Source organism: Hesperophylax consimilis, chromosome 12, assembly GCF_061612785.1.
Source record: "Hesperophylax consimilis isolate HC1 chromosome 12, BYU_Hcon_1.0, whole genome shotgun sequence".
NCBI classification, from domain to species: domain Eukaryota; kingdom Metazoa; phylum Arthropoda; class Insecta; order Trichoptera; family Limnephilidae; genus Hesperophylax; species Hesperophylax consimilis.
Window position 1 is genome coordinate 32,678,790 of NC_142847.1, and position 24,370 is coordinate 32,703,159.

Sequence of the window (24,370 nt, forward strand, 5' to 3'; positions counted from 1 at the left end):
ACTTTGATTAGTATGAAGAGTTCGAGATCAACAGCCCATCAACAACCTAGATCTGGCAATATGAGCAACCTTGAGGTTTTGATAAAGAAGGAAATGAATTACTTCGAGTCCGGTGGATTAAAAGGCACATACCTTCAATTCACTTACAATGCGTTAATGACTATTGTGCCAACCAGCGTGGAAGCTGAACGAGCTTTTTCAGCCGCTGGCTACCTTGTGTCCAATATCAGAAGCCGTTTATCAGATGACACAAGTAATACTTTAACTTTTTTACAAAGCTATTTCCAAAATAATGTTTAATTAAACTTATGATGCTCATTGTACAAGAATATTGTTTATCGTGTGAATGTTATTATTTAAATTTAAGTTTCAGTTCAATTTCAGTTTCAGTGCCGGCAATCCGGGCGTTTATTTTATTTTCATTTGTGTACATAGATTTCTTTTACCCACCTCACTAGACAAAGTCTGTTCCGAGGCGGGTATGTTATGTAAATTTGTGTCTTATCCTTTTTTTTGCCAATTTATGACTTAAACTTTACCTATGTCTAACTAAAGGTATACCTATTAATAAATCATTTAAAATGGCCCAAAGAACTTGTTTTATTATAGGTATAAATTTAAATTCTAAAAACAAGGTTGGTAGATCGAGGTATTAGGTCTTTATTATACGATTGATTAGATATCTAAGTCCACTCTGCTGGATCCCGCAAATACCTGGATTGACATTTTCTTGCGGGATTGCATTCCCTAGGTACAACATACATAATTGTACAAAAAATGCTGCCTCTGACCGAAACTATTGTTTCCGCAGATTCCGAGCGATTCATTCGATTCTTTTTATGTTACGATTTAAATCTGTACCCGAGAAGCATACGGATGCAAGTCCAAAAAGCTAAATGTTCAGGAGAGCCAAAATACTTTTTTTTCTGTAAGTTTGGTCTCATAACTTCTGCGGATATTCATGATAATTGATTTTTATTTTTTATCCTATTGGATCAATTAATTTTGTATCGAAAATGAGAAAATAAAATAAAATATTTTATATGCAAAGCCTAAAAAAAATGTTTTAAAAAAAGCATTGTGGACTTGAGTCCTTCTGCTTCAAAATGATATTGAATATTTTGGTATGACACATGGTATATTATAAAGGGATCAATGTTGAAAACTTCACTTGGAAGTTAAATAATAACTATATAACAGGTAAATATAAATATCTATTTTATTTATATTTATATTTCCCTATAAATAAAATAGATATTTATATTTACTAGGTAAATATAAATAAAAAATCAAATAGATATTTATAGGTAAATATAAATATAAATAAAATAGATCAATGTTGAAATTTCATTTGGAAGTAAAATAATAACTATATAACCGGTATATATAAATATCTATTTTATTTATATATTTTTTTATTTAATTATAATTATTTTTACAAATTATTGGTATTTTCCATATCTTCGTCATCTGACAGAGAAAAAAAAGATTTAAAAAAAATAAGTGTAAAAAAAGTGCAGTGGCTCTGGTACCCACTGTAACATCTTTTGTAGGACACCAAAATTTGGTGTATTTAATGCGATTGGAATTGTATTTACCTGGGGCAATACCTCCGGGGTGCTCAAAACGGTTCCATGATAAATCGACAATTCAACACACCTTTAAAAAGTGATATAAAGTCATTAGAAACGATGAAAAAAATAAATTAAACCTAACCTAACCCACTTAACCCAGTTAATAGAGATTTTGTTCTTCACTTTACCATCACTTTTCATGACTTTATATAACTTTTTAAAAATGGGAAATTATCATGAATTATCACTTTGATGATTTATCCGGTCACCGCTCAAAACACCTCTCCTTTTTCTTCTAATATAATAATATTTAAATTCAGTTTCCTGAAAACCATTTTTATACAGTAGCATCCCCGACACATTTACGTCAGCTCGTAGCCATAATACCGTTGATATTAGGAAACCCTTACCATTCATGTTCTTCTTTCGATATACAAAAGGTGATTGTGAACCAGTTTTAAAGGGAATTTAAATATTTGAAATTTTCTATGTTCATTAATAATCAGAGTTGTACTGATTATTAGTTTTGCAATATCTGATGAATTGTTCCCGTTAATTTTTTTTGTCGTGCGGTAAAATATTTGGAATTGGGTAGTTTTTTTTGCCCTTTCAATCGCTGAATGGACAGATTCTACTTCCAGGTAATAAAAATTTAAGATGAATGATCTTGAGGTTTTTAATTTTTTATAAAACCTGCCATACGTAGGATATGGCTATTGTTATATTTCTATTTTGACCTGCACAGTTGTCAGACCATACGGTTATTTCTTCAACATTATTCCCCATATCGCTGTATATCCACTTTAAGAGGCAAGAAGCTACTTCATTTGCCACCTGTTTTCCATCCCTATATAGTCCATTCAGTAGTATAATGATGAAGTAAGGTAAATGTAAGTGAATAAATAAGTAAATGACATGGTCAGGTCTTCAATAATAATATCACCACCTATGTTTCCATCAGTCTCTTCAGAACAATTCTGATTCTTGAGCCTCGTCATACATTCATACACGAAAATACTCTTTTTCATCATTATTTATTGCAGGAATGCAATAAATAATGATGAGAGCACTGGGATTGTTCTGTTTAGTTCCACAGAAAACATAGAAATTAGAGGCAGAAGGACGCAAAATGGACTTGAGTCTACATTCGAATGTTTACTTCCACGGAAAGCGTAGTAATGTTAGAGGCAGAAACATGCAAGTCCAATGTACATCTTTATGCTTCTACGGTGTGGATGTGCTAATGGTTCTTGCATCCTTATAATATTTTTGAAAATACCATAAATATTCAAGATAGGGCTAGCATCTTTCTGCCACTAATGAACATGATAATTTACTTCATGTCTTCATCAAAAACTCATTTCTTCAAATTTTGGACTTGCATCCGTATGCTTCTTGGGTACAGAAATATTTCGAGTGGAATAGGTGCAAGGTGGTATCTATGGTCAGCTGGTGGTTTATTTGTGATTTATGGTCAGATAGAGTGGTTTATTTATGGTCAGATGTCAGATGTAACCATATGTCAGAGTTGCCAAGTCTAGGAAAATTTCCCTAGATCTAGGGGAGAAAAAAAAATTCTAGGGAAAAGGGAAATTTTCACGAAATCAGCACAAATCTAGGGAATTTCGTACTTTTTGGCAAAAAAAAAATTTTACATGACAATATTATTGGGATTGCCAGTGAACATAAATGTATTTTCTTTTTTTATTTTTGGGATTTCCAGGAATCTTAAATAATGTTGATGTACATAAATGAAGCAATGTTATTTTTAACACTGACAACTCAAAATTATATTTATGTTCCTAAAAATATTAAAACCGGGACTTCTTAAAAGTTTCAGATTACGACTTTGTCTATGATCATTTCAATAAGAAATTATCTGCTCTCAGCTTTTCACTTTTGACTTTCCACTTTCGGCAATTTCGGTTGGTTTACAGTGATTTTTATTAAGATTTCTGTTTTGAATTAGTGGTAAGTACTTTGAAATTATTATTATCTCTTTCCAACTAATTAACATGTAAAACAAGGTTAGTGTAACACAAATTTCAGCGTCCACCTACTAAGTTTAAAATTTTTATAAGCTACTTTCGAATATATTCAGTGTTTAGTTTAACACAACTTATACTATTATGTGTTTGGTATAAGTACACCCTGAATTTATAATATAGTATTTATTATAGGTCAACACGATGGATATACCTTCGACTTCTGGCGCAAGGAGGAACCTTCCGGATGAGGATAATTCAACTTCGGCCAAAAGGCCTAAAAAAATGTACGCGCAGAAGTACCAGGAGAAATGGGAGAGCGAAGAGGTTTTTAAAGGCTGGCTCCAGAAGAGCAATAAAGGACCTAATTTTTTTTCTGCAATGCTTGTAGGAAAGATTTTGTGTGCGGAAAGTTGGAGATACAGAAGCATGCAAAGGGGGCTAAACATGCTGATAATATCCGAGCTGCTGCTTTTCAGCCTACAATACTCGAAATGCCAGCAATACGGCAAAGGGCGACAGAAGTCTCACAAATAAAAGAGGCTGAGATAAGGTACGGTGTATCGCTACGCTATTGATTCTAAAATACATTTATTTATAATTTATTTTCATTACGACAAGGTTCAATCTATGGTACATTATTATGAAATAAATCTTCTCAATTCTTATTACATGTTTCCAAATTGTATTCGTGTATTTTTATTACTACAAATAATATATGAAAGTTATCAACAAAAACCAAGTACTTTTTTTCAAAGCTCCTCCCCCCCCCCCGGACGGACAGACGTTTTTAACTTGCCAAGGTGGTACCCCCGGAATCTAGGGAAATCTAGGGAAATTTCGACTCCCAATCTAGGGAAATATCGCAATCTGGACCTGGCAACGCTGCCATATGTGCAGTGTGCACATAGTTGATTTATGGTGCACATATGTGTCAATTGTGAATTTGTCCAATGCATTTGTCATGCAGGCGGTGTCATGTTTCAAGTGTCTTGGGTAAAAGAGGGCCGTAATTTGTGCTGTTTTCTTGGAAATCTTCGATATCATAAGAATCCTTGGTTTTAAAACGTAAAACCATATCTTCGCTGCCTTGCCTAGGTGACTTGTTTTCTTATTTCAATCCGTAATAAGTAATACTAAGTAGTATCAAACACTGTTTATAAATAGGTATAGTATTTGGTACAATTTAGTATGTAGTACCTACGTCATTATTTTGCCATGGCCTGAGATTTTTTAATTTGTGGTTAGGTTTTAACCTCAGTGAAAACAACAATAAAAATATATCGTCTTGTTCGGACTTGCTGCTGAAATTCATATTAATAATTTTATGTAACCAAACACAGTTTTGTTAATTTTGTGTTTTATGAATTGTCGAGTATTTTGCCTGCCAAAAAAAAATTACGTATTTTTGCACAAAATTTATTTTGACGGTTCGTGAATTGTCAGAATTTTGTTTTGACCTTAGAGTAATTATTCATCGTCGTTCTTTATTACTTTACTGTTTTTGTTGATTGTGGCGTAGTAATGTTATAACTGTTATTTGTTTCGAATCCTTCAATCTAACGGTTTTAAAAAATTTACGGAAATTATTTCGGTTACTATTTCCTTAACCGCCGTAGGTACTTTGGTAGAGATTATGGAAATTATACTTGTTTCTTATGTTTCCACAATTACTGAAACAACTATGTACTTGCACAAAATAGGTTAATAGAAGTCATTTATGGATATTTAGATTGAATCTAAACTCTCGCAAGTGTAGCTCCATACAAAAAAGTCTGAATGGCGGCAAAATGATCGTTTTGTAAGGTAAATTTTGAACTTGAATAAAAACGAATTATAAAATATCTTTTACCATCTATCTCAATGTAAATCGTTGTTTCTTGTAATAATTAAGTTGAATCTTAGTGTTGTTTCCATAATATGGGAGTATTAAAAGTGCGGCAGTTCGTGAAATATTTACCTTATTTTAAAATGCCATTTTTAACTATGTTGCTCGATTATTTTTGTTTTGTGGTAAAACTATAACCTCATTTACCTATCCTTGTGATATGTAAGCAGGAGGCAATCCTTATCTACATACTAAACCAGTAAAGTTAAATGTTGTTTGTTTTTTAGAGTTAAAATATTACTATAATCATTCTTAATACGAACACCCAACTTAAGAATTTATTTTGTAATCCATAAAATTAGTTTTTAGGTTGTGTATTTCTCTCTGAATTTGAATGCATTATTTTCCATTTTCGCCCATTTAAATAGTTTATTTTAACATTAATTAAGTTGAATTTATTTCAATGCAATGTGATTTTTTAATGTTTATTTAAAATGAGTATGATTAGGAGGATTGCAACCAGTTCCATTTATGTACTTTTTATTGTACATGTGTAGATGTTTCATTGATAGATTTGATGGTCGGCAACCCGGGCGTTTATTATTTTATTTTTCCTTGGATATACGTGATACATTACCTGCTTCACTAGACAATATCAGTTCTGAGACGGGTTGATACATTTATTTGTAATTATTGCAAGGTGCAGACAAATCTCTTCTTGCGTGATTTCATAATTAAATAATGAATTGTTTTGTGTTTTACAGCTGCTGCGTTTGACAAAATACAAGATGGCTAAACCTTGGAAAAGCAAGCATTCTGTCATGTCTGACCTGGACCAACTCTGCGATATGTACAAACCAATGAAAAATGTTAAAAATATACCCGTGGAGATGAAGCTACTCTCAGAAGGGAGAAATCCGTCACCTGTAACAATTGGTATCTATTTATTACATAGTAGTCCCCGGCGCTGTCTGGGTTTTATGCAGAGGTTTCGAAATCAGATGTGGTACTAATTTTGTGGTTTTTCGATATATCATTAAGACAGTGACCTTCCTCTTGTTTTGAAGGTCAAAATTTCATTAAAAACTACCAAAATTATGCTTTAACCTCTGGAAAACTGTTCATGCAATATTTTTGATTTCCCTCAAAAAGGGTCTGGTGTTCCAAAGGTTATAAATAATAAATGTAGATCCTAGGAAATAAATTGTACAGCGCCCTTGAGGTGATTTTTCACAAAAACGGCGCTCTACAAATTATCCAATTATTATTATTATTATTATTATTATTAAGGGGTGGGAAAAGGGGATAAGGTGGTTTTTCGATATCTCACTAAGACTGTGGTCTTCTTCTTGTTTTGAAGGTCAAGTGTGCAAAATTTCATTAAGAAATATCAAAATTCTGCTTTAAGAGTTGGGAAAGGGCTATCAGGTGGTTTTTCGAAATCTCATTAAGACGGTGGCCTTCCTCTTGTTTTGAAGATCAAGTATGCAAAATGTTTATCAATCTCGGAATTAAACTGTAGATTTGTATATAAAACAAAGCCAGGCCTTTGACTATTTATAAAAACAAGTAAGTTATTCCGAAAAAAGAATCAAATTAACCAAGCGAAAATTTAGCGTTGGCACACGACAGAAGTATTAGTTGACGGGAGCGTGGCATTTCAAAAGTTAATAATTCTATATTGTCAATATTTAACAGCTCGGCTAAAGAATGAAGGTGTAATGATTTTCCGGCTCTGTGTTTCCTGCCTCCTACGACATGGGTCTCTTCTAGAACCATCTTCACATCCTCCACACAGTTTCCCTAAAGATGTCGGGCCCCAAGACAAATTATTTCTCCCGTGTGGAGTTAACAGATAAAAACATTTATTATTAGTCTTTTGGTTTATCTCTTAATATTTTTCTAGGATACCACATTAAGTTTTGATTTTTTAAATTATGTATTTTATGATAAGAAACTATCAAAAATAAGAACCTTATTATCAACTTTTGATAATAAGGTTTGGTATACCTACATATTTTTATGTCACCTAATGAACTAATTCTGTGTACACAATATTTTTAAGCAATCTGGGGTAAGTACTATGTACTAAATGTAGGTAGATACCATGAATCCAGTGTTCTTTTAAATATGAATGTATTTATTTCAGTTCCTACCTACACAATTTTTTCTTACCTGATTTCTTTCTTCTTCTTCTTACCTAATTTAATAGATAAGACAATTTCTATGACTAAAGTATTGTTGTAATTCAAATTTTATCTGTGATTTATAATCTTCATTTTTTTATGTTTGTCATTGTAAAACAACCTCTTTTAAAAAACAAATATGTCTGAAGAATCTTCCCCGCCTCGAGGTTAGAAATAAGTATTATTGTTATTAGGTATTAATATCAATTATCTTTATATGAATTTTAACATTTTTTGAGTTAATAATGTGTGATTTTCAGATCTAGTAGATTATTTAACAGAAGATCATGACTTCAGTGATACTGAGTGTGAAAGAGAGCCAAACATTGATTTTATCACCTCAATGTTAAGAGATGTAAGTATTTCAAATGTTCATTTGTTTTAAAGTTGTTTTCTCTACAATATTGACTGTTTATTTGTTTGCTACAATAACAAGATACCAACTCTGTTGCACATTCTTTGAAAGCATTGTGGAGTTAGAGGTAAACTGGAATATTCTATATCACAATTTGTTTTCAAATTTTGAGTTAAACATTGAATGTATGCTTCTTACTGTGCAAATGACATTCAAATTTAACGGTTATGATTGACTGCCATTTATTGTCAAAAAATTTAACACGTGATTTACTGGCTTTATTTATGGTTTGAAATAGTAATTAATAATTATACAGTAGAACCCCGTTAATTCGAACCCCGATAATTCGAAAAAACGCGTAATTCGAAATTTTCGCCAAAAAAATTTGATTTTTGCGAAAATAAATCATAATATTTCGTAAATCTGAATCTAAAAGTCAGCCGTGGCGGTAAAACGCCGAAAAATTTATTTTTACGAGGTTATACATCGTCCTAATTAGTATTATTATTTTGTAAATCTGAATCGATTTACACTGGAATGTCGTACTTTTTCAAATTTATTTTGAATATCCGAGTTTGAAGGACCGAGAAAATACGTTTTACACAGATATATGTCGTAGTTTTACGAGTTTACACCAAATATCTTAATTTAAAGGGTCGGCTGCGACGAAACTTGGCCGCGAAATTTCGATTTACGCGTAAATGTATCATATATTTATGAATTTATTTAGAATATTTGAATTTAAATGGCCCGCTGCGAAGGAAATCGGCCGCGAAAACTCGATTTACGCGTAAATATATTGTATTTTCTGCTAACAAATTAAGGTCAAATTGCAGAATTCCGCATCACGTTTACATGCACAAATTATTGAAATTACGGTAAACTTTTAGAATCGCTGGCCATGCTCATTTCAAATATTGTCATACAAGAAAAAAAACATGGCTGAACTGTCAAAACACATAAAAATTTTAAACTTTGATTGTCAAAAGTAGAACTATTTGGAAGTATTTTCTATCTCCCCCGAGATAATTAGTTGTCTCTAGTAATGAAGCTAAAACCGAGTGTTATTTAAAATTATTTGCGTATTAGGTGTGGTCAAAGATGTTAGAATACGAGGAAGTATGCTGTCAAGTATTTTTAATATGGTCGCCTGTATGTCGCCAATTTTGTTAACTAATTAGTATTTTTTGAACTATCAGTATTTTTGCTAACTAATTAGGTGTGCAGTAGTCTGCATGTCTTCGCTTATACTAAAGTATCCGCCCTTTCCATACACACACATGAAACGTCTCAATTTCGTTGACAGTAACACTAGTACATATTCCCGTGCCTACACGTCCTGACAACTTACGTTATTAGAAATACTTACAAAGGCTAAAGCCATTTCAAGCAATGTTTCTATTCTGAATGGTGTTGCCGGGGCTTTACATAGAATTTTTTCGAAATCAAATGTAGACGGTAATTATTCTCTTATTTTGGACGTCAAGTGTGCGAAATTTCATCAGTCTCGTAATAAAATTGTAGATTTTAAAAAAAACAAACCCACGCCGGGACACTACTTAAATTTTTTTTTTCTTTTTAACCCCTCAGCAACGTAAGTAGATATATGCGTTAAAAATACGACAGCAGTCAAGTACAATAAGCGTGTTTACACGTCAACGCGTGTCTCTCCATAGAAATCGTTCTTACTCCGTTATTATTTTAGTTACATCCCTCAAACAAAAACTAAAAGGTCGATTATAGATCAAGCTACACATCACTACCAAGTTGTCTATGGAAATACAAAACAGGAATCTGCTGACAGTCGCATAATTGACACAACATTTTTACCCGCGCAAAATGTCTGCCGGTAGCGCCGCGCGCTTCACATATTAAATTTTTATAAAATATTTTTATATGAAATGATAAAAAAATGAGGTGATAAAAGTGTTTATTACACATATATACAATAGAATAAATATTTTTGTTTACATAATCTGTGATTTTAGTACCATTTTCACCTAAAAACATGACGTGAGTCATTTTTAACCTATTTTTAATGTTTGCGTTCTAAATTTTAATATTTAAAAATGCTAATATTTATTTGTAATATAATAATTTGAAAGCTTATTTTGTAACTTTTCTAAAACAGTTTTTACTATTCGGCTACGTTCAGAAATGTTTCATTTATAGAGCTTTAATTGTGAAGCGGTAATAACAAAAAGTTTTCGTAAAATGTCATTTCGTTAAAGACAGTTAAAGTGCTTACATGGCGATTTTCGGAGGGGTTAAAGTCAAACATTTTCAGGTTGCGAATAACCTGACAATTTTTGAAAATCTCCTACTACCACCACAGTAAGCGGAAAATGTTTCTTGTGTTGTGATGGAGGACTTTGCCAGCCGAGGAATTGAACACATTATGCCTGGGTGGGACCCAAACGCGATGTCAACTCAGCCACCGACCGGTCAAATATCTGGGGGTTGATGCTAGAAATGCCTGTCAGTTTTGATAAATTGATTTGGGTACTCGAAAGTACTTTACAACGTCCCTTATTTGAATGCATTGAATACCTATATCACATGCTCAAGATTGATAAAATAGTGTGGGTTCACTGTAGTGAGTGAAGTAGAGGTTGTTCACTTGAGAGTTGTAAATAACAAAAAAATTTAATTCTTCTTATCTAACTCAAAATCTAAAAATAAATATAAAACGCACCGAATCATATATAAGTGGTAGTTTGAATGTAGGAGCAGCCCATGCAAAAAGTCTCCTGTTTTTGTTGCTGGTTTTGGTCAAAGTGAGACGAGCAAATGATGATATGGCAAATAGGAAACCAGTTCAGTTTGCTCTCTCCCTGTTGCGTCAATCCATTTTTCTTTAATTTTTCCTTTCTTTGGAAATCTAAAATAATTTAAAATTCTACAAGTATAATTTATGACACATAAAAACTGAGATATACAGGGTGTCTGGGGAAAAACTGCACAAGAGTAACTGCTCCCAACTGTCTTGAGACAGTGGAATTCCGGCATCCTCAATAAGGAAGTTGAGTCCATTTTTATTATTTTTTTTTTATCAATGTTCGCATTCAAACTTAAATTCTGGTATTTTTTTTTTTTTAAAGTTTTTTTTCATAATTAAATTAATTCTCAAAGTTTAAATTTTACTAAGCCCGCCAAAACGAGCGGAATCCAAGCGGTAAGAGGCGGGGTGTGGGTGTGACGTCATTTTGTATGGAAAAAAATTTAATTCTTCAATAAGAAATTCCAGTAATTTTTTTACCAATGTTAACCGTCTATTAGAATTGATGTTATTAAAAAAAAAAGAAAATTGATTAAGATTTCATAGTTAAATTAATATTTTAAGTTAGAATATTTGCTTCTCCCGCCCGGCACGGTATTGAAGACGCTATTTGTTGACCGCCGCGCAGAAAAGTAAAGACCAAAAGTAAAATAACGGTTTACAGCCCAGTTCACTGTGAGACTTATCTGCGCGGTGGCCTGAAGTGTAATCATATGTAATGTGACATGTATAATAATAAAAACTTCTAAGCGATGCAATAAATAACATATTATTATAAAGCACTATACGAATATGTATCTTTAGAAATCCATTTCATATATTAATAACAACAAATACCTACATATATTTGACAATAGATGGGAGCTATTTTTTTCACATAGATCCTATTGACAAAGGGGTTTCTCCGGGAATACAGCTGGTTTTCAGCAGTGCCTTATTATATGGTAAACAAAAGATGAAACATTTAAAAGCCATCACCACATTATGATATATATTATAATGAGTAAAGAATAATTATCATGTCATGCGAAATCAATAAATATACCTGCACAAAACTAGTAAGGTTATGGCGAAATGTCAGATGGGTAGAATACGCAATGATTATTATACTGTAAAAATGTATTATATTCATCGTAACGTACAAATGAACACAATTAATTTTTATTTATTTATTTATTGCATCTCACTATACATAAAACACTTATTTTTTTCTCATAAAAATCAACCTCACTAGGACTAAGCCTGTATCGAGGTTAACAATTTACATTATAGTGAAGCAAACATAAGAGTAATCACAAACATAAATTGATTCTACATACAAACACAAAATATTTCAAAATTAAAGAAAAAAATAAGTATTAGATGTGTTACCAGATGGGTAATTTGACAGTATATTGTAACAATATTTGTGACAAAATCACGTTAACATCTCCTCCGGCATCTAGCTCAGAATAATACTTGAATATATTGCATTTCTATACTTACCTCTTCAGTCGTGTGTTCTGCCTTCTCGCCAATTCGTGTCGCTTGGGCGGGGACAAGGGAGGTGAATTTAATTATGAACATCTATTAATTATGAGTCTCGATTTTAATTGGGTTTGTCAAGTTTTAATACTAAATCTAAATTATACTTAGATCTACTTACATCTATAACTTAACTAGTTGTCATATGGTTCGGATTACTTCTCCACTATTCACATTGTCACTGTTCACAGTTACTACACTGTTGTCACTGAGTTGGTTCTGTTCGTTGGCCTTAGTAAGGCCGAAGTCCTAGATGGCAGCTTCTGCAGTTCTGCAACTCAGGCCTCCCGGCCGCGTCTGGTCACCGCGCTTTCTTCGTCTCCCGGCCGCGCCTGGTCACCGCGCTTTCTTCGTCTCCCGGCCGCGTCCTGTCACCGCACTTTTTTCACCACCCGGCTGCGTCTGATCACCGCACTTTCTTCGCCTCACGCCCAGCATTACGTGGCTGGGCGGAGGATAACATATCTTGAAAATCACTTTCTCTAACTCGTCTGTAACTTCTTCATCCACCGCCCAGCATCACATCGCTGGACGGGGAACGCGTGCTTCACCGCCACTCCTGTCTCGGTCTCCTCTCTCCCCCGCCTCGATCTTGACTCTCTTTGTTCCTGAGCTCGTAGGACCTGTCGCCCTACCCCGCACTTCTCACTTACTTCTTTAAACCCCCCGTCTGTCAACACTTGTCTTTGGGCGCACACCGCGGGACACTCTCAGTTTATATCTCAAATTTATTTGTGACGAAATTTGATTCATCACAATACCCCCTTCGTTACAAAAGAAAATTATGGTTTCCTACAAACATAATTTTCTATTTCTCTTTTCCCATATGACAACCTTCTTAACTCTAAACATGGTAAATCTTAAATTATTAACATTTCTTATCATTACTTATTCTCATCATTTTTTTTTTCTTTTTCATCATATCTCATTTTCAACGACAATCCTTTTCGCTACACGCTCTTTCAAACCCACAACAAAACTCAAGTCAAAACATTTAGCCTATATAAAATAACATGAAAACAATAAAAGTGACAATAAAACACATTAAAATCTACGATGAATACTAACACCTCGACTAACATAAACACTTTTTATTTTAACCAAGCGATCTAATCCTCTCCAGACACTTGAAGATATGAACCTTTCAATTTTTGTTTACAAATTTCTTCCCAAGCATGTGACCAAAAACTAATGACATGATTTGAAATGACAACATTATTAATGACAATATTATTAATGACAACATAAAATTTTCAAAGAATCAGGATAGGGAAGGAGTTGGGAATTCATACCTACCACTTCAGTTTAATCTCCCCTCAGTTCTGCTGGCATGTCTGAAGTATAATAGAATTCTATACTTCCTTACGCATAACTCATTATCACTACAAGTTGATCACTTAAATCTAAACCTTAGTTGTACTTTGCAAAAGAGGCCGTTACTAATCTTTATTCACTCCTCTTTTACCTAAGTCTATTAACGCCTACATCTTCGATAACATAAACAAGAAATCTGGTGTACATACATAGTACATCTGAAATGAAATGAATGATAAAAAACTAAACAATATATGGTAACAGAGTTGTAGTGTATCTCCCGACGTGATACACAATGGAAAATTGAGCGCCAGGTATTTTCTATTACGCGGAGAAACCACCAAAACCGGATACTCTGTCTCTCATTCGACCGCTTTTATGATGCAACCTCAACACGTCACATTTTATCATCCCTGCTGGCCAATGCTTCAATCTCGCACACCGCGGGACACTCTCAGTTTATATCTCAAATTTATTTGTGACGAAATTTGATTCGTCACATATTTGAACCATAACTAATCATTATTCAAAAGAAGAAGCAAAGTAGATAATAAAGACAGTTTTTTAGTAAATGGGACTTATATAAAATCTTATTATTTAAGAAAGGACAAGGATGAAAAAATATTAAAACAATTGTCTGTCAATACAAAAATCTTAATTAAACTTTTAAATTTAACTAAGGAATTGGTAGACTTAATATAATTTGGAAGAATATTAAACATAAGTGGTGCCTGATATAAATAATTTCTTTGACCAAAAGAAGTTTTAGTATGTACTGCCACAAAGTTCAATGTAGCTAATTCTAGTTGTCCGCATTTGTTGTGTTCTTTCAGCAAATTTAATATTGATAAAAAATCGACAAAGTATTTGAGTGATATATAGCTGTTTTATATAAAGTAGGTTGGATGGATAACAGAATTTTTTTGTTGTACATTACTTTAAGGATCAATTTTTGAGTAATATTTAGTGGTTCAACATTGGACTTTAGACATGATCCCCAGCATACTATGTTATAAGAAAGTCGAGATTGGACTAAGGCAAAATAGACAGTTTTTAATTTCTCTTTGTCCAATATGTGTCGCAGTTCTTTAAAAATAAATGTAAGTCTCCTGATATTTTTTGTTAACATATCGATATGGTCATTCCATCTTAAAAATTTATCAATCTTTACACCTAGATACATGATACAATCTACACTTTCCAAGGGGTGGCAATTACAATTTAGCAGACAATTATATATAATTAGATTATGAGTGTCAGAAGGCTGACTTTTTGATGATATACTAAATGTCACATATTTAGTTTTATTGTATTTAAAGTTAAGATGTTATTATTCAGCCAACTCTTTACTGCTCTTAATCCTAAGTCACATTTGTTAAAAGCATCTCTCCAGGTTTTACCCTCAAATATTAAAGCAGTATCGTCTGCGAAACTAACAATGTTACCTGGAATATCTAAATTACACAAATCATTAATGTACATTAAAAACAATATTGGTCCAAGCACACTACCTTGCGGAACCCCAAAAGAGATTGGTTTGCTATTGCTTAGATGATTATTTATCTCTACTTGTTGCGTTCTATCACTTAGATAGAATGTGAACCAGCCTAGTGCTGTACTATGAATGCCAAGAGAAGATAATTTTTTGAGGAGTAATCCATGGGACACCGTATCAAATGCCTTTGATAGATCTAAGAACACAGCCAAAGCTTTGTTTCCATAGTCTAACGCACTAATGACTTTAGACAATACCCTCAACACTGCATCACTTGTTCCTGTATTCTCTCTGAAACCAAACTGATTGCTAGAGAGTATATGTTTCTAAGAATGATACCAATCTCGACTTAGCCAATCTCTCTATTACTTTTGAAAGAGTATTGAGTAAGGATATAGGTCTGTAATTATTGACATCTAGACGATCTCCACTTTTAAAAAGGGGGATTACTTTAGCTTTCTTACAATGAGAAGGGAACAACCCACTCTCGAAGTTAATATTTACAAGGTGAGATATGGGACCAGCTAATTCGGATACATGCATTTTATACACCATAACACTTAAAGAATCAATACCGCACGAGAAAGACATTTTAAAATCATTTATCACATTTGTGACTTCAGAAATGCTAGTTGGTTTAATTAATAATTTGGCATAATTAATAATTTGATATACTTACTTGGAAGCTTTAACTCCACGACCGGCTGTGATTTGACCCAAATAAACGTTTGGCCTATACACCTCTCTCATCTAAACCAACCATCTCTTATGTAATAGAAAGAGATGCACCATAGACATTGCGGTGACTCGTTCTACGTACAAGCCACGATACAATACATGTGACGTCAGAATTCTTTCGACCAATCGTGGAGCGTATTCAGTTTATTGCTATTTAATGCTTTTTCAAGAACGTTTAACTAATTCTAAGAATAATAATATAGAAATGTATTTATATATTTAGAATCGATATTTTTTGATCTACATGACCATATTTTTTACAAGTCAAAATATTTTTCACTCAACTTCCTTATTGTATTTTGTGAGGTTGAATGGGGGTAGGCTGAAGTTTCCTTACTCAGCTTACTTCTTAACACGCACAAATTATTTAAACAACCCTTTGTTTCAACTTAATTACTACAAAAAACAACTATTTACGTCGGGAGATGGTAAAAGATACATTTAAATTCCATTTTTCCAATCAAATTTCATAGGTTAAAACGAAACATCGGTAATAATATTTTGTATTTGAAAAAAAAAACATCGCCTTTTTTTCTACCACTAACAAAAATAGTACATTTAAAAAAAAATGTATTATGAAATATCGATAGTCTGTATTTAAACGTAATCGCGTCCCGTCACTAGCTTTGATGTACCGGCCATGATAGCTTCATATCCAGCGTTCGGGGGCTTCTGTCAATAAAAACTTTGAAAAATCATTAAAAATTGATATCGTTTTCTAATTCTGTTAAGTTTTTAAGTTCACTTGGCGTATCGCATTTTTCAATTTTGCACTTAACAAGAAAGCATTTTGAATAAAATGAGGACAAACTATGCTCGGTGACAACACAAACTCAACTAAATGAATGAATTCTTTTCGTATTAAGATCACGCTCAATAGACCGTGATCCGCCGACGGTCGGGCATACCTCACAGCATATCCCCTTGTTTTCTAATATCTTTGGGTGTGATGATGCGGAATTCTGCAACTTTACCAAAATAAATAATATTTGTTTTTAAATCGGCCTCAATAGTTTTTATGGTTTTTGACACACAGGTTTTTAGTTGACACCATCCTAGCCTAGCCATTGAAATGCCTTGATGACCCCCGCATTGTTAAGATCCTCAGCTACAAATCATGAAGTTGAAATTTATTTTATAGGTGTAATTTCATACATAATTGAAATAAAATAATATGTATAGTATGTTTGCGGCACATTCCAGAGTGTATAATTTGTATCCACATTCTCACCCTTGTGAAAGGCCAACATTCAGAATTGACATCTTACTTGAAATGGCTCTAGCATTGTTTGATGATCAGATCTAAATAGCCAAGTACTTCCTGATATACACATGTCATAGACAAGTACTTCCTAGTGCGCCAAATATTCCCCTTGCTCATATCCTTCCCTTCCCTACCTACTCCTTTCAGACCCACATCATTCCACGATCGGAGATGCCATAGTTCCACTGGCTTCGGGCAGTTGGGACTCTTGTTCGGTATTTAATTTTTTTTAAACTGAAAATATTTACTCATATACTGGTTGTTTTATTTGACAGGCTGGCCCAAGCTACTCCAATGACTATATTGAACAGGCGTATGGCAATAGGGGACGCCTTGTACAAAATGCACCACAAGATGGCGGAGACAATTGGAGAGTATCACCTGAAAGAGCTAACGAGTCTGGTGGTAATGATGATGTCACAAACCTGGTGTCGAACCTGAATCCATGCGTCGATGACTTTAGCCCCCGAGAAGAGCTTAGTTCAGGGGGTTCTATTCCTCAGTCGGAGAACCAACAGAAGAACTCTCCCGAAAAGTGTAAGTTGGACCCCATGACTCCTGAATTCAACAATTCAACAAACAGTACATTGAATCCTGCCGGTCTGGAGTCCATCTGCTCACTGAATCCTTATAGTCCAGAATTCATCTACTCACCAAATAATGAACTGAATCCTAATAGTCCAGAGTTCATCTACTCACGAAATAATGAACTAAATCCTAATAGTCCAGAGTTCATCTACTCACAAAATAATGAACTGAATCCTAATAGTCCAGAGTTCATCTACTCACCAAATAATGAACTGAATCCTAATAGTCCAGAATTCAACTGCTTACCAAATCATACGTTGAATCCTAATAGTCCAGAGTTCAACCCCTCGGAAATAAGTAAGTTGAATCCTTATACTCCAAACTTCAACCTTTTACCAAATTATGAAATGAATTCGAATAGTCCAGCGTTCATCTACTCACCAAATTATGAACTGAATCCTTATAGTCCATACTTCAACTACTCACCAAATTATATATTGAATCCTTATAGTTCTACATTCAACCACTCAATATATGAGTTGAATCCTTATACTCCAGACTTCAACCATTTACCAATTTATACATTGAATCCTAATAGGCCAGAGTTCGAAATGCCACAAATATTTAGACATGCAACAAATGCAACAACACTTCATATCGATTTCGACAGATGTTGGAAAACTTTTTTTTGGTTCTTAATATACAGTTTTGCATGGAAGCCATTTTTTTAATATTGTTTGTGTTTATATTATATGACTATTTTTGACGTCCAAGGAGATCCTTGTGAATATGTCTATTGTGACATTCATAACAGCCCAAAATTTATACAGTGTCGTTGTAGGGGGTTTCAATTTCTAAATTGAATCCTAATAGTCCAGAGCTCAAAATGAGAACAAATTGGATCCTTGTAGTCCAGAATTCAACCATGTTACAAATTGTAAATTGTACCTATGTAGTTAAGAGTTCAATCATTCCCCAAATTATAATTTGAATCCTACCACACAGTTCAATAATTCACCAATATGTAAATTGTACCATAATAGTCCAGAGTTCAACGTTTTGTCAAAATATAAATTGACCCCTAATAGTCCAAATTTCAATAATGTACCAAATATATGAATATCCTAAACATGTAGTACTCATTTGAACAATTTAACTCGATGTAAATAGAATCCTAATATTGGTGGTTAGTTCGATTGTAAGTTTGTCAAGTATAAATGGTGTCGTTGTAGAGCAGAGTTAAATCATTCTCCAAAATGTAAATTGAGTCTTTGTGGTCCTGAGTTCAACTATTTACAACAATTCCAATTTAATCCTGCAGATTCTGAGGTCGACCATTCTCCGCAACACAACTCGTATCGTAACAATTCCAAGTATGATTCACTCTCTGCGGATATGGACAATGCTAGCATCCTCTCTCTAGATTCTCTGTCAGATTGTGAATATTTGGATGCAGAATCCAATGATTATGTTCGCACCGTTGAAGAAGAAAAAAGGATTGGATTAGTCAGTACAAATATTCCTGCTGACCATAAACAAAAAGCATTAATTTCCAATATTAATTCTGCTCCTCTAAAACCTCCCCCCCTGTTAGACGGAAAACTTAAACGTAATTGTGCATTGCAAAGTATGTTTGACAGATTTGCTCAGGGAGAAACCCAATTTAATAATATTGAAGTCAATGAAGAATGCTTTGCTAATTTGGGTGTAGCGCAAAGTCCAGTTGTAATTTCAAAACCTTCCGACACAATGTACCAATGTAGTGAAATATCTGACGACAGTAGCCTAATCAGTTACCATTTGAATAAATCTGTTGACGCAGAAGACAGTCCATCTGAACCACTTCAAGATGTTGCAGGCTGTTACCGTAGCCCTAACAAAAACTTGAACACCACTCTGAGTCCCAAAAATAAAGTGGAGGCATGGCTATGTACCGACGATAGTCAGATATTTGAGACTCAACAGTTGAACATCGTTCCTCCACCAAAACCTAAACCCTTCAATCTTAGTGATGAGGCCTTTGCATTCAAAGTGAAAAATACCAATGTGATAAAGGGAAAGACTTCAGCTGAGTGCACCAAAAAAATTGCAATGCAAACTAAAACGAATCTGAGAAAAAAGGTTGAAGAAAAGGAAACAGATGAACCACAGCCAAAGGGTAAATTGTCTGTTGAAGAAATATACAACAGGCTTAAAGCAAATCAAGGAAAACAAGGTGCGGCCCACAGCACTCCAAAGACATATGAGAACTTTGTGAAGGTTGAAAATGTCCTACAAAGTTCCTCCAACACCCTCTGGGATAATATTGAGGAGGCTATACATAAAAAACCTTCGAGCAATAAGCGGCAGAAGTGGCGAAAGCTTATGTAAACTGTGTTCCCAGAATAGGTGGAAGTCTACACTTGCAAGTCTGAACACACTTTATATTTTTTGTTAAATTTATTCACTGGTCCAGACAGGACATAAATTAGGCGATAAGTACATTTTTTAATTGTTTCCTTTACTGACATTATTAAGAGTGTTATCAAAATGATCAATGATCTTACTTGGTGCAACGCTAGGACTTTCAGAATTGCCGCTTATTGTATCGTTAACTTAATTAAGAGATGACACTGAATATAGATCCTATATGTATTGATGTTGTGCTCTCAAAAACTACAAATGCAATTTGGTAACAAAAGCGGAAGCACTAAATTTATAAATAAAATATCATCTGCTTCTATTTTTGTGCTGACTTGAAATTTAGACATTACTTTTAGTGCTGACTTGAAATAATGACATTGGTTGCCTATATACAACGGTATTTTTATCGTAACTTTTAAGTTGGCACAGTGGTTAAAGGTTGACCAGGAAAAGACTTGTGTACTTATGTACATGATATTCCCCGATCATTTCAACTACTTTGGAAAATGTTTATCTATCTTAGATAATAACTAATGACTCTGGTTAGCCATTTTTAGGAGAGTTGATTTAATTTTCCCACTCTTTACTGATATTACCAATCAGGTATCCTTTCTTTATCATGCCACGTATACCTTGATCGTTAGATTTAGCATACAAAAACGCAACCAAAAATTATTGAATTTGTTCTAACATTTACTAACTTGATTTTACATTCGATTCAGTCCAAATATGGTAACAATATTGTTATACCTACCTCTTACCTTCCATAAGTGTTCATGACAAATTGAGATTTTTTTCACATTAATTATTATAAATGTAAGTCTATTTCATAATATGAATTAATTGTTACTGGAATTATTATTTTAACTTGAGTGCTTACAAACACCCATGAAATAGACCAACAACATATTATTCAGACATATTTATGAACGAACAAAGATTGTATTTATCCATTTTACGTATTTTACAACTTTGACTTAAATGTTTTCGTAGTAGGTTTGTGGATTATTTATAATTTGTTTTTAATTGTTGACAATACTAACCTGGTCCTTGCCGTGATTAATATAAAACCAAATTGCGCTAATTCTTGTCCAACTGCACTAATACCTCTTTGTATGTTCATACATAGTTTTTTTTTTCAAATATGATTTAAGATTTTCACGGCCAAAAGTATTTTTGTTATTTGTTTTTGGGGTATTATGCCGTGTTGCGCTAACTCCTTCTTTAGCCAACGTTTCGGACAGCATTGCAGTGTCCATCATCAGGGCAGATGTGTTATTTAGAAATTTTAAATAACACATCTGCCCTGATGATGGACACTGCAATGCTGTCCGAAACGTTGGCTAAAGAAGGAGTTAGCGCAACACGGCATAGTACCCCAAAAAAAAATAACAAAAAAAAAGTTTTTTTTTCGGTCACTGCTATTTATAAATCGTCACTTATAACACTGCGTATCTAAAAAAATATGAATTTACTTTATGTTGACAATCTTTTAAAACTGTGCATGCGCCATGGTTGAATCAACAAACAAATGTTTTGACTAATCAATATGTCACCAATTCTTTTGTACAAAGTGTAACAACGCAGAATTATAAATTACAAAATATGAAAGAAATCAAAAAAGTAATTTCACATATTTTGACATACGCGGTGTTATAATGTAAGCGTCGCTATACCAAGCATTATTTTTGTTTGTTATAAATATTATTATGTATGAGACATTGTTTATTTAATAAATTTTAAATATTTAAAATGAAACACTAACTTTGTGCAAATCACTATTTATATGTACGAACAAATCTTTTCAAAATGGGTTATATAGTCATTATGTAGTTAAGTGATGTGCAAAAAGTTACGAGGGGTCATTAATATTACACGAGAATCATGTTATTTACTTTTTTTCATGATAAAGATTTTATTTAAATAAAGCATTTATGAACATTAGCTTTGATCAACAAAACATTCTTGCATGTGACATATTATTCTTTGTCCTTAAATATGCATAATTTAATTGTTTCGAGTTTGTACGTGATGTTATCTGTGAAAATTGTATTACATACCTCCATCAGTGGCATGCATTGCTCTACTAAGGGTAGGCTGCAGTCTTTTCAGTTGAAATTGCTTTACGTCGAATATATCAGTGACCTTGAAAAAGCCATGTTTTACTGTAATCTTCTGTAGGTGGTCGTAAAAATAAATAAACGATAAAAATTTACTTACATTTGAGGTGTTATAATGTCGCAATATTTTTTTTAGTAAAGACCAGCTTTTTAGTCATTATAGACTGCGAGCCACTAATCTACAGGTATCTAATTTTAAACATTTATTTAATCTAAAATTATTTCTTGTTTGTATTACCATTTTTAACCATTTGTAATTTGATTTTGACATCTCAGACTCGATCAATATTATATTTTTAACCTCAAATTAATATGTTATTTGCATTTTTGGTTGCTTTATTGAGTCTAAGGCTGATTTTTGTTGTAGTTTTGTTTGTCATAAGTAAGAGTCTTTAGTAATTAGTATTTTAGGACAAAAGGTACTAAGTACTGTGATTTTTATAACAATGTGATGCGTTTTATTGTAATAATATAAATGTTTTAATCGGCATGAAAAATATGTGAACTTAGACCCTTGTTCTTCCCAATCCACAGACTTGTCTTCAATAATGTTTCCAAAAAGCCGTCTGATTAGCAGTGGCGTAATGTGACTTTTTTCTGATATCAAAATTTCCCAGAATATCAAATAATGTTAGTATTTAGTACTTGCCTACCTGAAAGATGAAATATTTTGTATGAATAGCGATCTCCGTAATAAATTTTTTAATGAAAGACAATATTTTCTCTTTAAAAAATCGTAACAAGGTCATGGCAAGCCGCTAATGCTAATATTATTTTTCCGGACTAAGTTTTGTTAGTGATTTTCTGCCCCAATTAGATTAAAGGTTAAATTGCAAAATACTAGTGTTTGTTTGTAATAATGAATAATCTTATACTGATCAGATAAAAAAAACTTGATTAAAAACATATATGGACCTAGCAGTAGATACTTAACCTCACAAATTGTCAACCGTCTTGGTGTAAATATTTCGGTAGGGTTTCATTATTCTGATTTGCCCTGTGTAAAGTACTGAGTACCTAGAGATCACCCGTCATGAAATTATGGGCGACATGACATAATCATTGTTGAAATCTTAATATATTTTTGAACCAGAAAAGTTGTTGTTTCTGTTTTCACCATGGGTAATATCTCGGTGGCTGGATTATACACAACTGTATGTAGGGCGTGACAATGTCGTATTGTCTGAACTTGTAAATTATGCAATATAATGTATGTTTGTGAAAATTCCATACCGTTTGGAGTTTGAATTTGCCAAACATTACCAATGTGTTCTCTCAGTAAGCGGTATAATATTGTCCAATTTCTTTATGAGTTGACGAAGACTGAAAGTTGTTGAGGCTGTAATGTGGATTATGTTAAATTGTAAGATAATGTTATCCAAATGTAATTAGAGTGAATTTTGGCTGTGATAAATCTTAAATAAAAAATTTAAAATATCATTCAAAGTTTTTCAAACAGTCAAAATTCTGTATAAAAATTAAGCCTATTCATTATAAATATGTAATTTTTTGATGTCTTAATAAATGAATGTGAGGAACAAATAATATCATAACATTAGCAATAATACTGTTCAGTTTAAATCATTAATCATGAGGAACTAATGCATTGTTGGTTCATTTGGTTTTCTACCATTTTCATTTTTAGATTGTTTTGACAGTAGTGTCAATTCACAAACTTATTAGAATTAGTTAAAAATGGGATAAAATTATTTTCTTTAAATACCTATGTACATAAATTAATACATCCCTCGAATCTATGTACAAAACTTATATAGATTGTCGATTGAAGATTGATTGAAATATATTTCATGATTATTATTGTATATATGTTTTTTCATTTCACATTCAAAATCCTTCTCTTTTCCCGCATCCAATTGTGTAAAGCAGAACACTTCATTATAATTATTGCCACCGTGTAAATATATCAACGCTAGGAAGGATAAAAACCAGCCTCGATATTGTGATAAACGTTTTTCAGCATTTCAGCAAATGCTGAATGGGCCCATATGCTGGGGCCCCCTTGCAGTTCTGTCATTACCCTATGGGCACGAGCCCAGGGCCCCCGGCATGAGGGTGCCCCGGAACTCGTGCCCATAGACAGGGCCGCCGAGATTGTGGGTTCATGGACGCATAAATCATCCCACCACCCATCGATACCTCAATTGGGGATGATACCATGTAATAAAAATTGTCTGCGGCTCTTTTACGTGTCTCTGTGAAAGTTATAACAAATGTTCCACTCCTTTCACTCTCGTCACTTACCTACTCTAATTGGGT

General features: G+C 33.2%; 1 protein-coding gene across 2 annotated transcripts; it reads left to right on the forward strand.

The window, feature by feature from the left end:
- The first annotated feature begins 4,466 nt into the window (after window positions 1-4,466).
- LOC149419513 (uncharacterized) lies at window positions 4,467-23,834 on the forward strand. Of its 2 annotated transcripts, none has more exons than XM_089638344.1 (5): window positions 4,467-4,657; window positions 6,152-6,323; window positions 7,834-7,928; window positions 17,318-17,927; window positions 18,892-23,834. In XM_089638344.1, the coding sequence occupies exons 2-5, from the start codon at window positions 6,176-6,178 to the stop codon at window positions 19,938-19,940; spliced, it is 1,902 nt and encodes a 633-aa protein (XP_089494470.1). In that variant the 5' UTR covers window positions 4,467-4,657; window positions 6,152-6,175; the 3' UTR covers window positions 19,941-23,834. The 2 variants fall into 2 exon arrangements, with proteins under 2 accessions (XP_089494470.1, XP_089494471.1); XM_089638345.1 differs by having other exon boundaries at window positions 17,318-17,579.
- The last annotated feature ends 536 nt before the right edge of the window (window positions 23,835-24,370 follow it).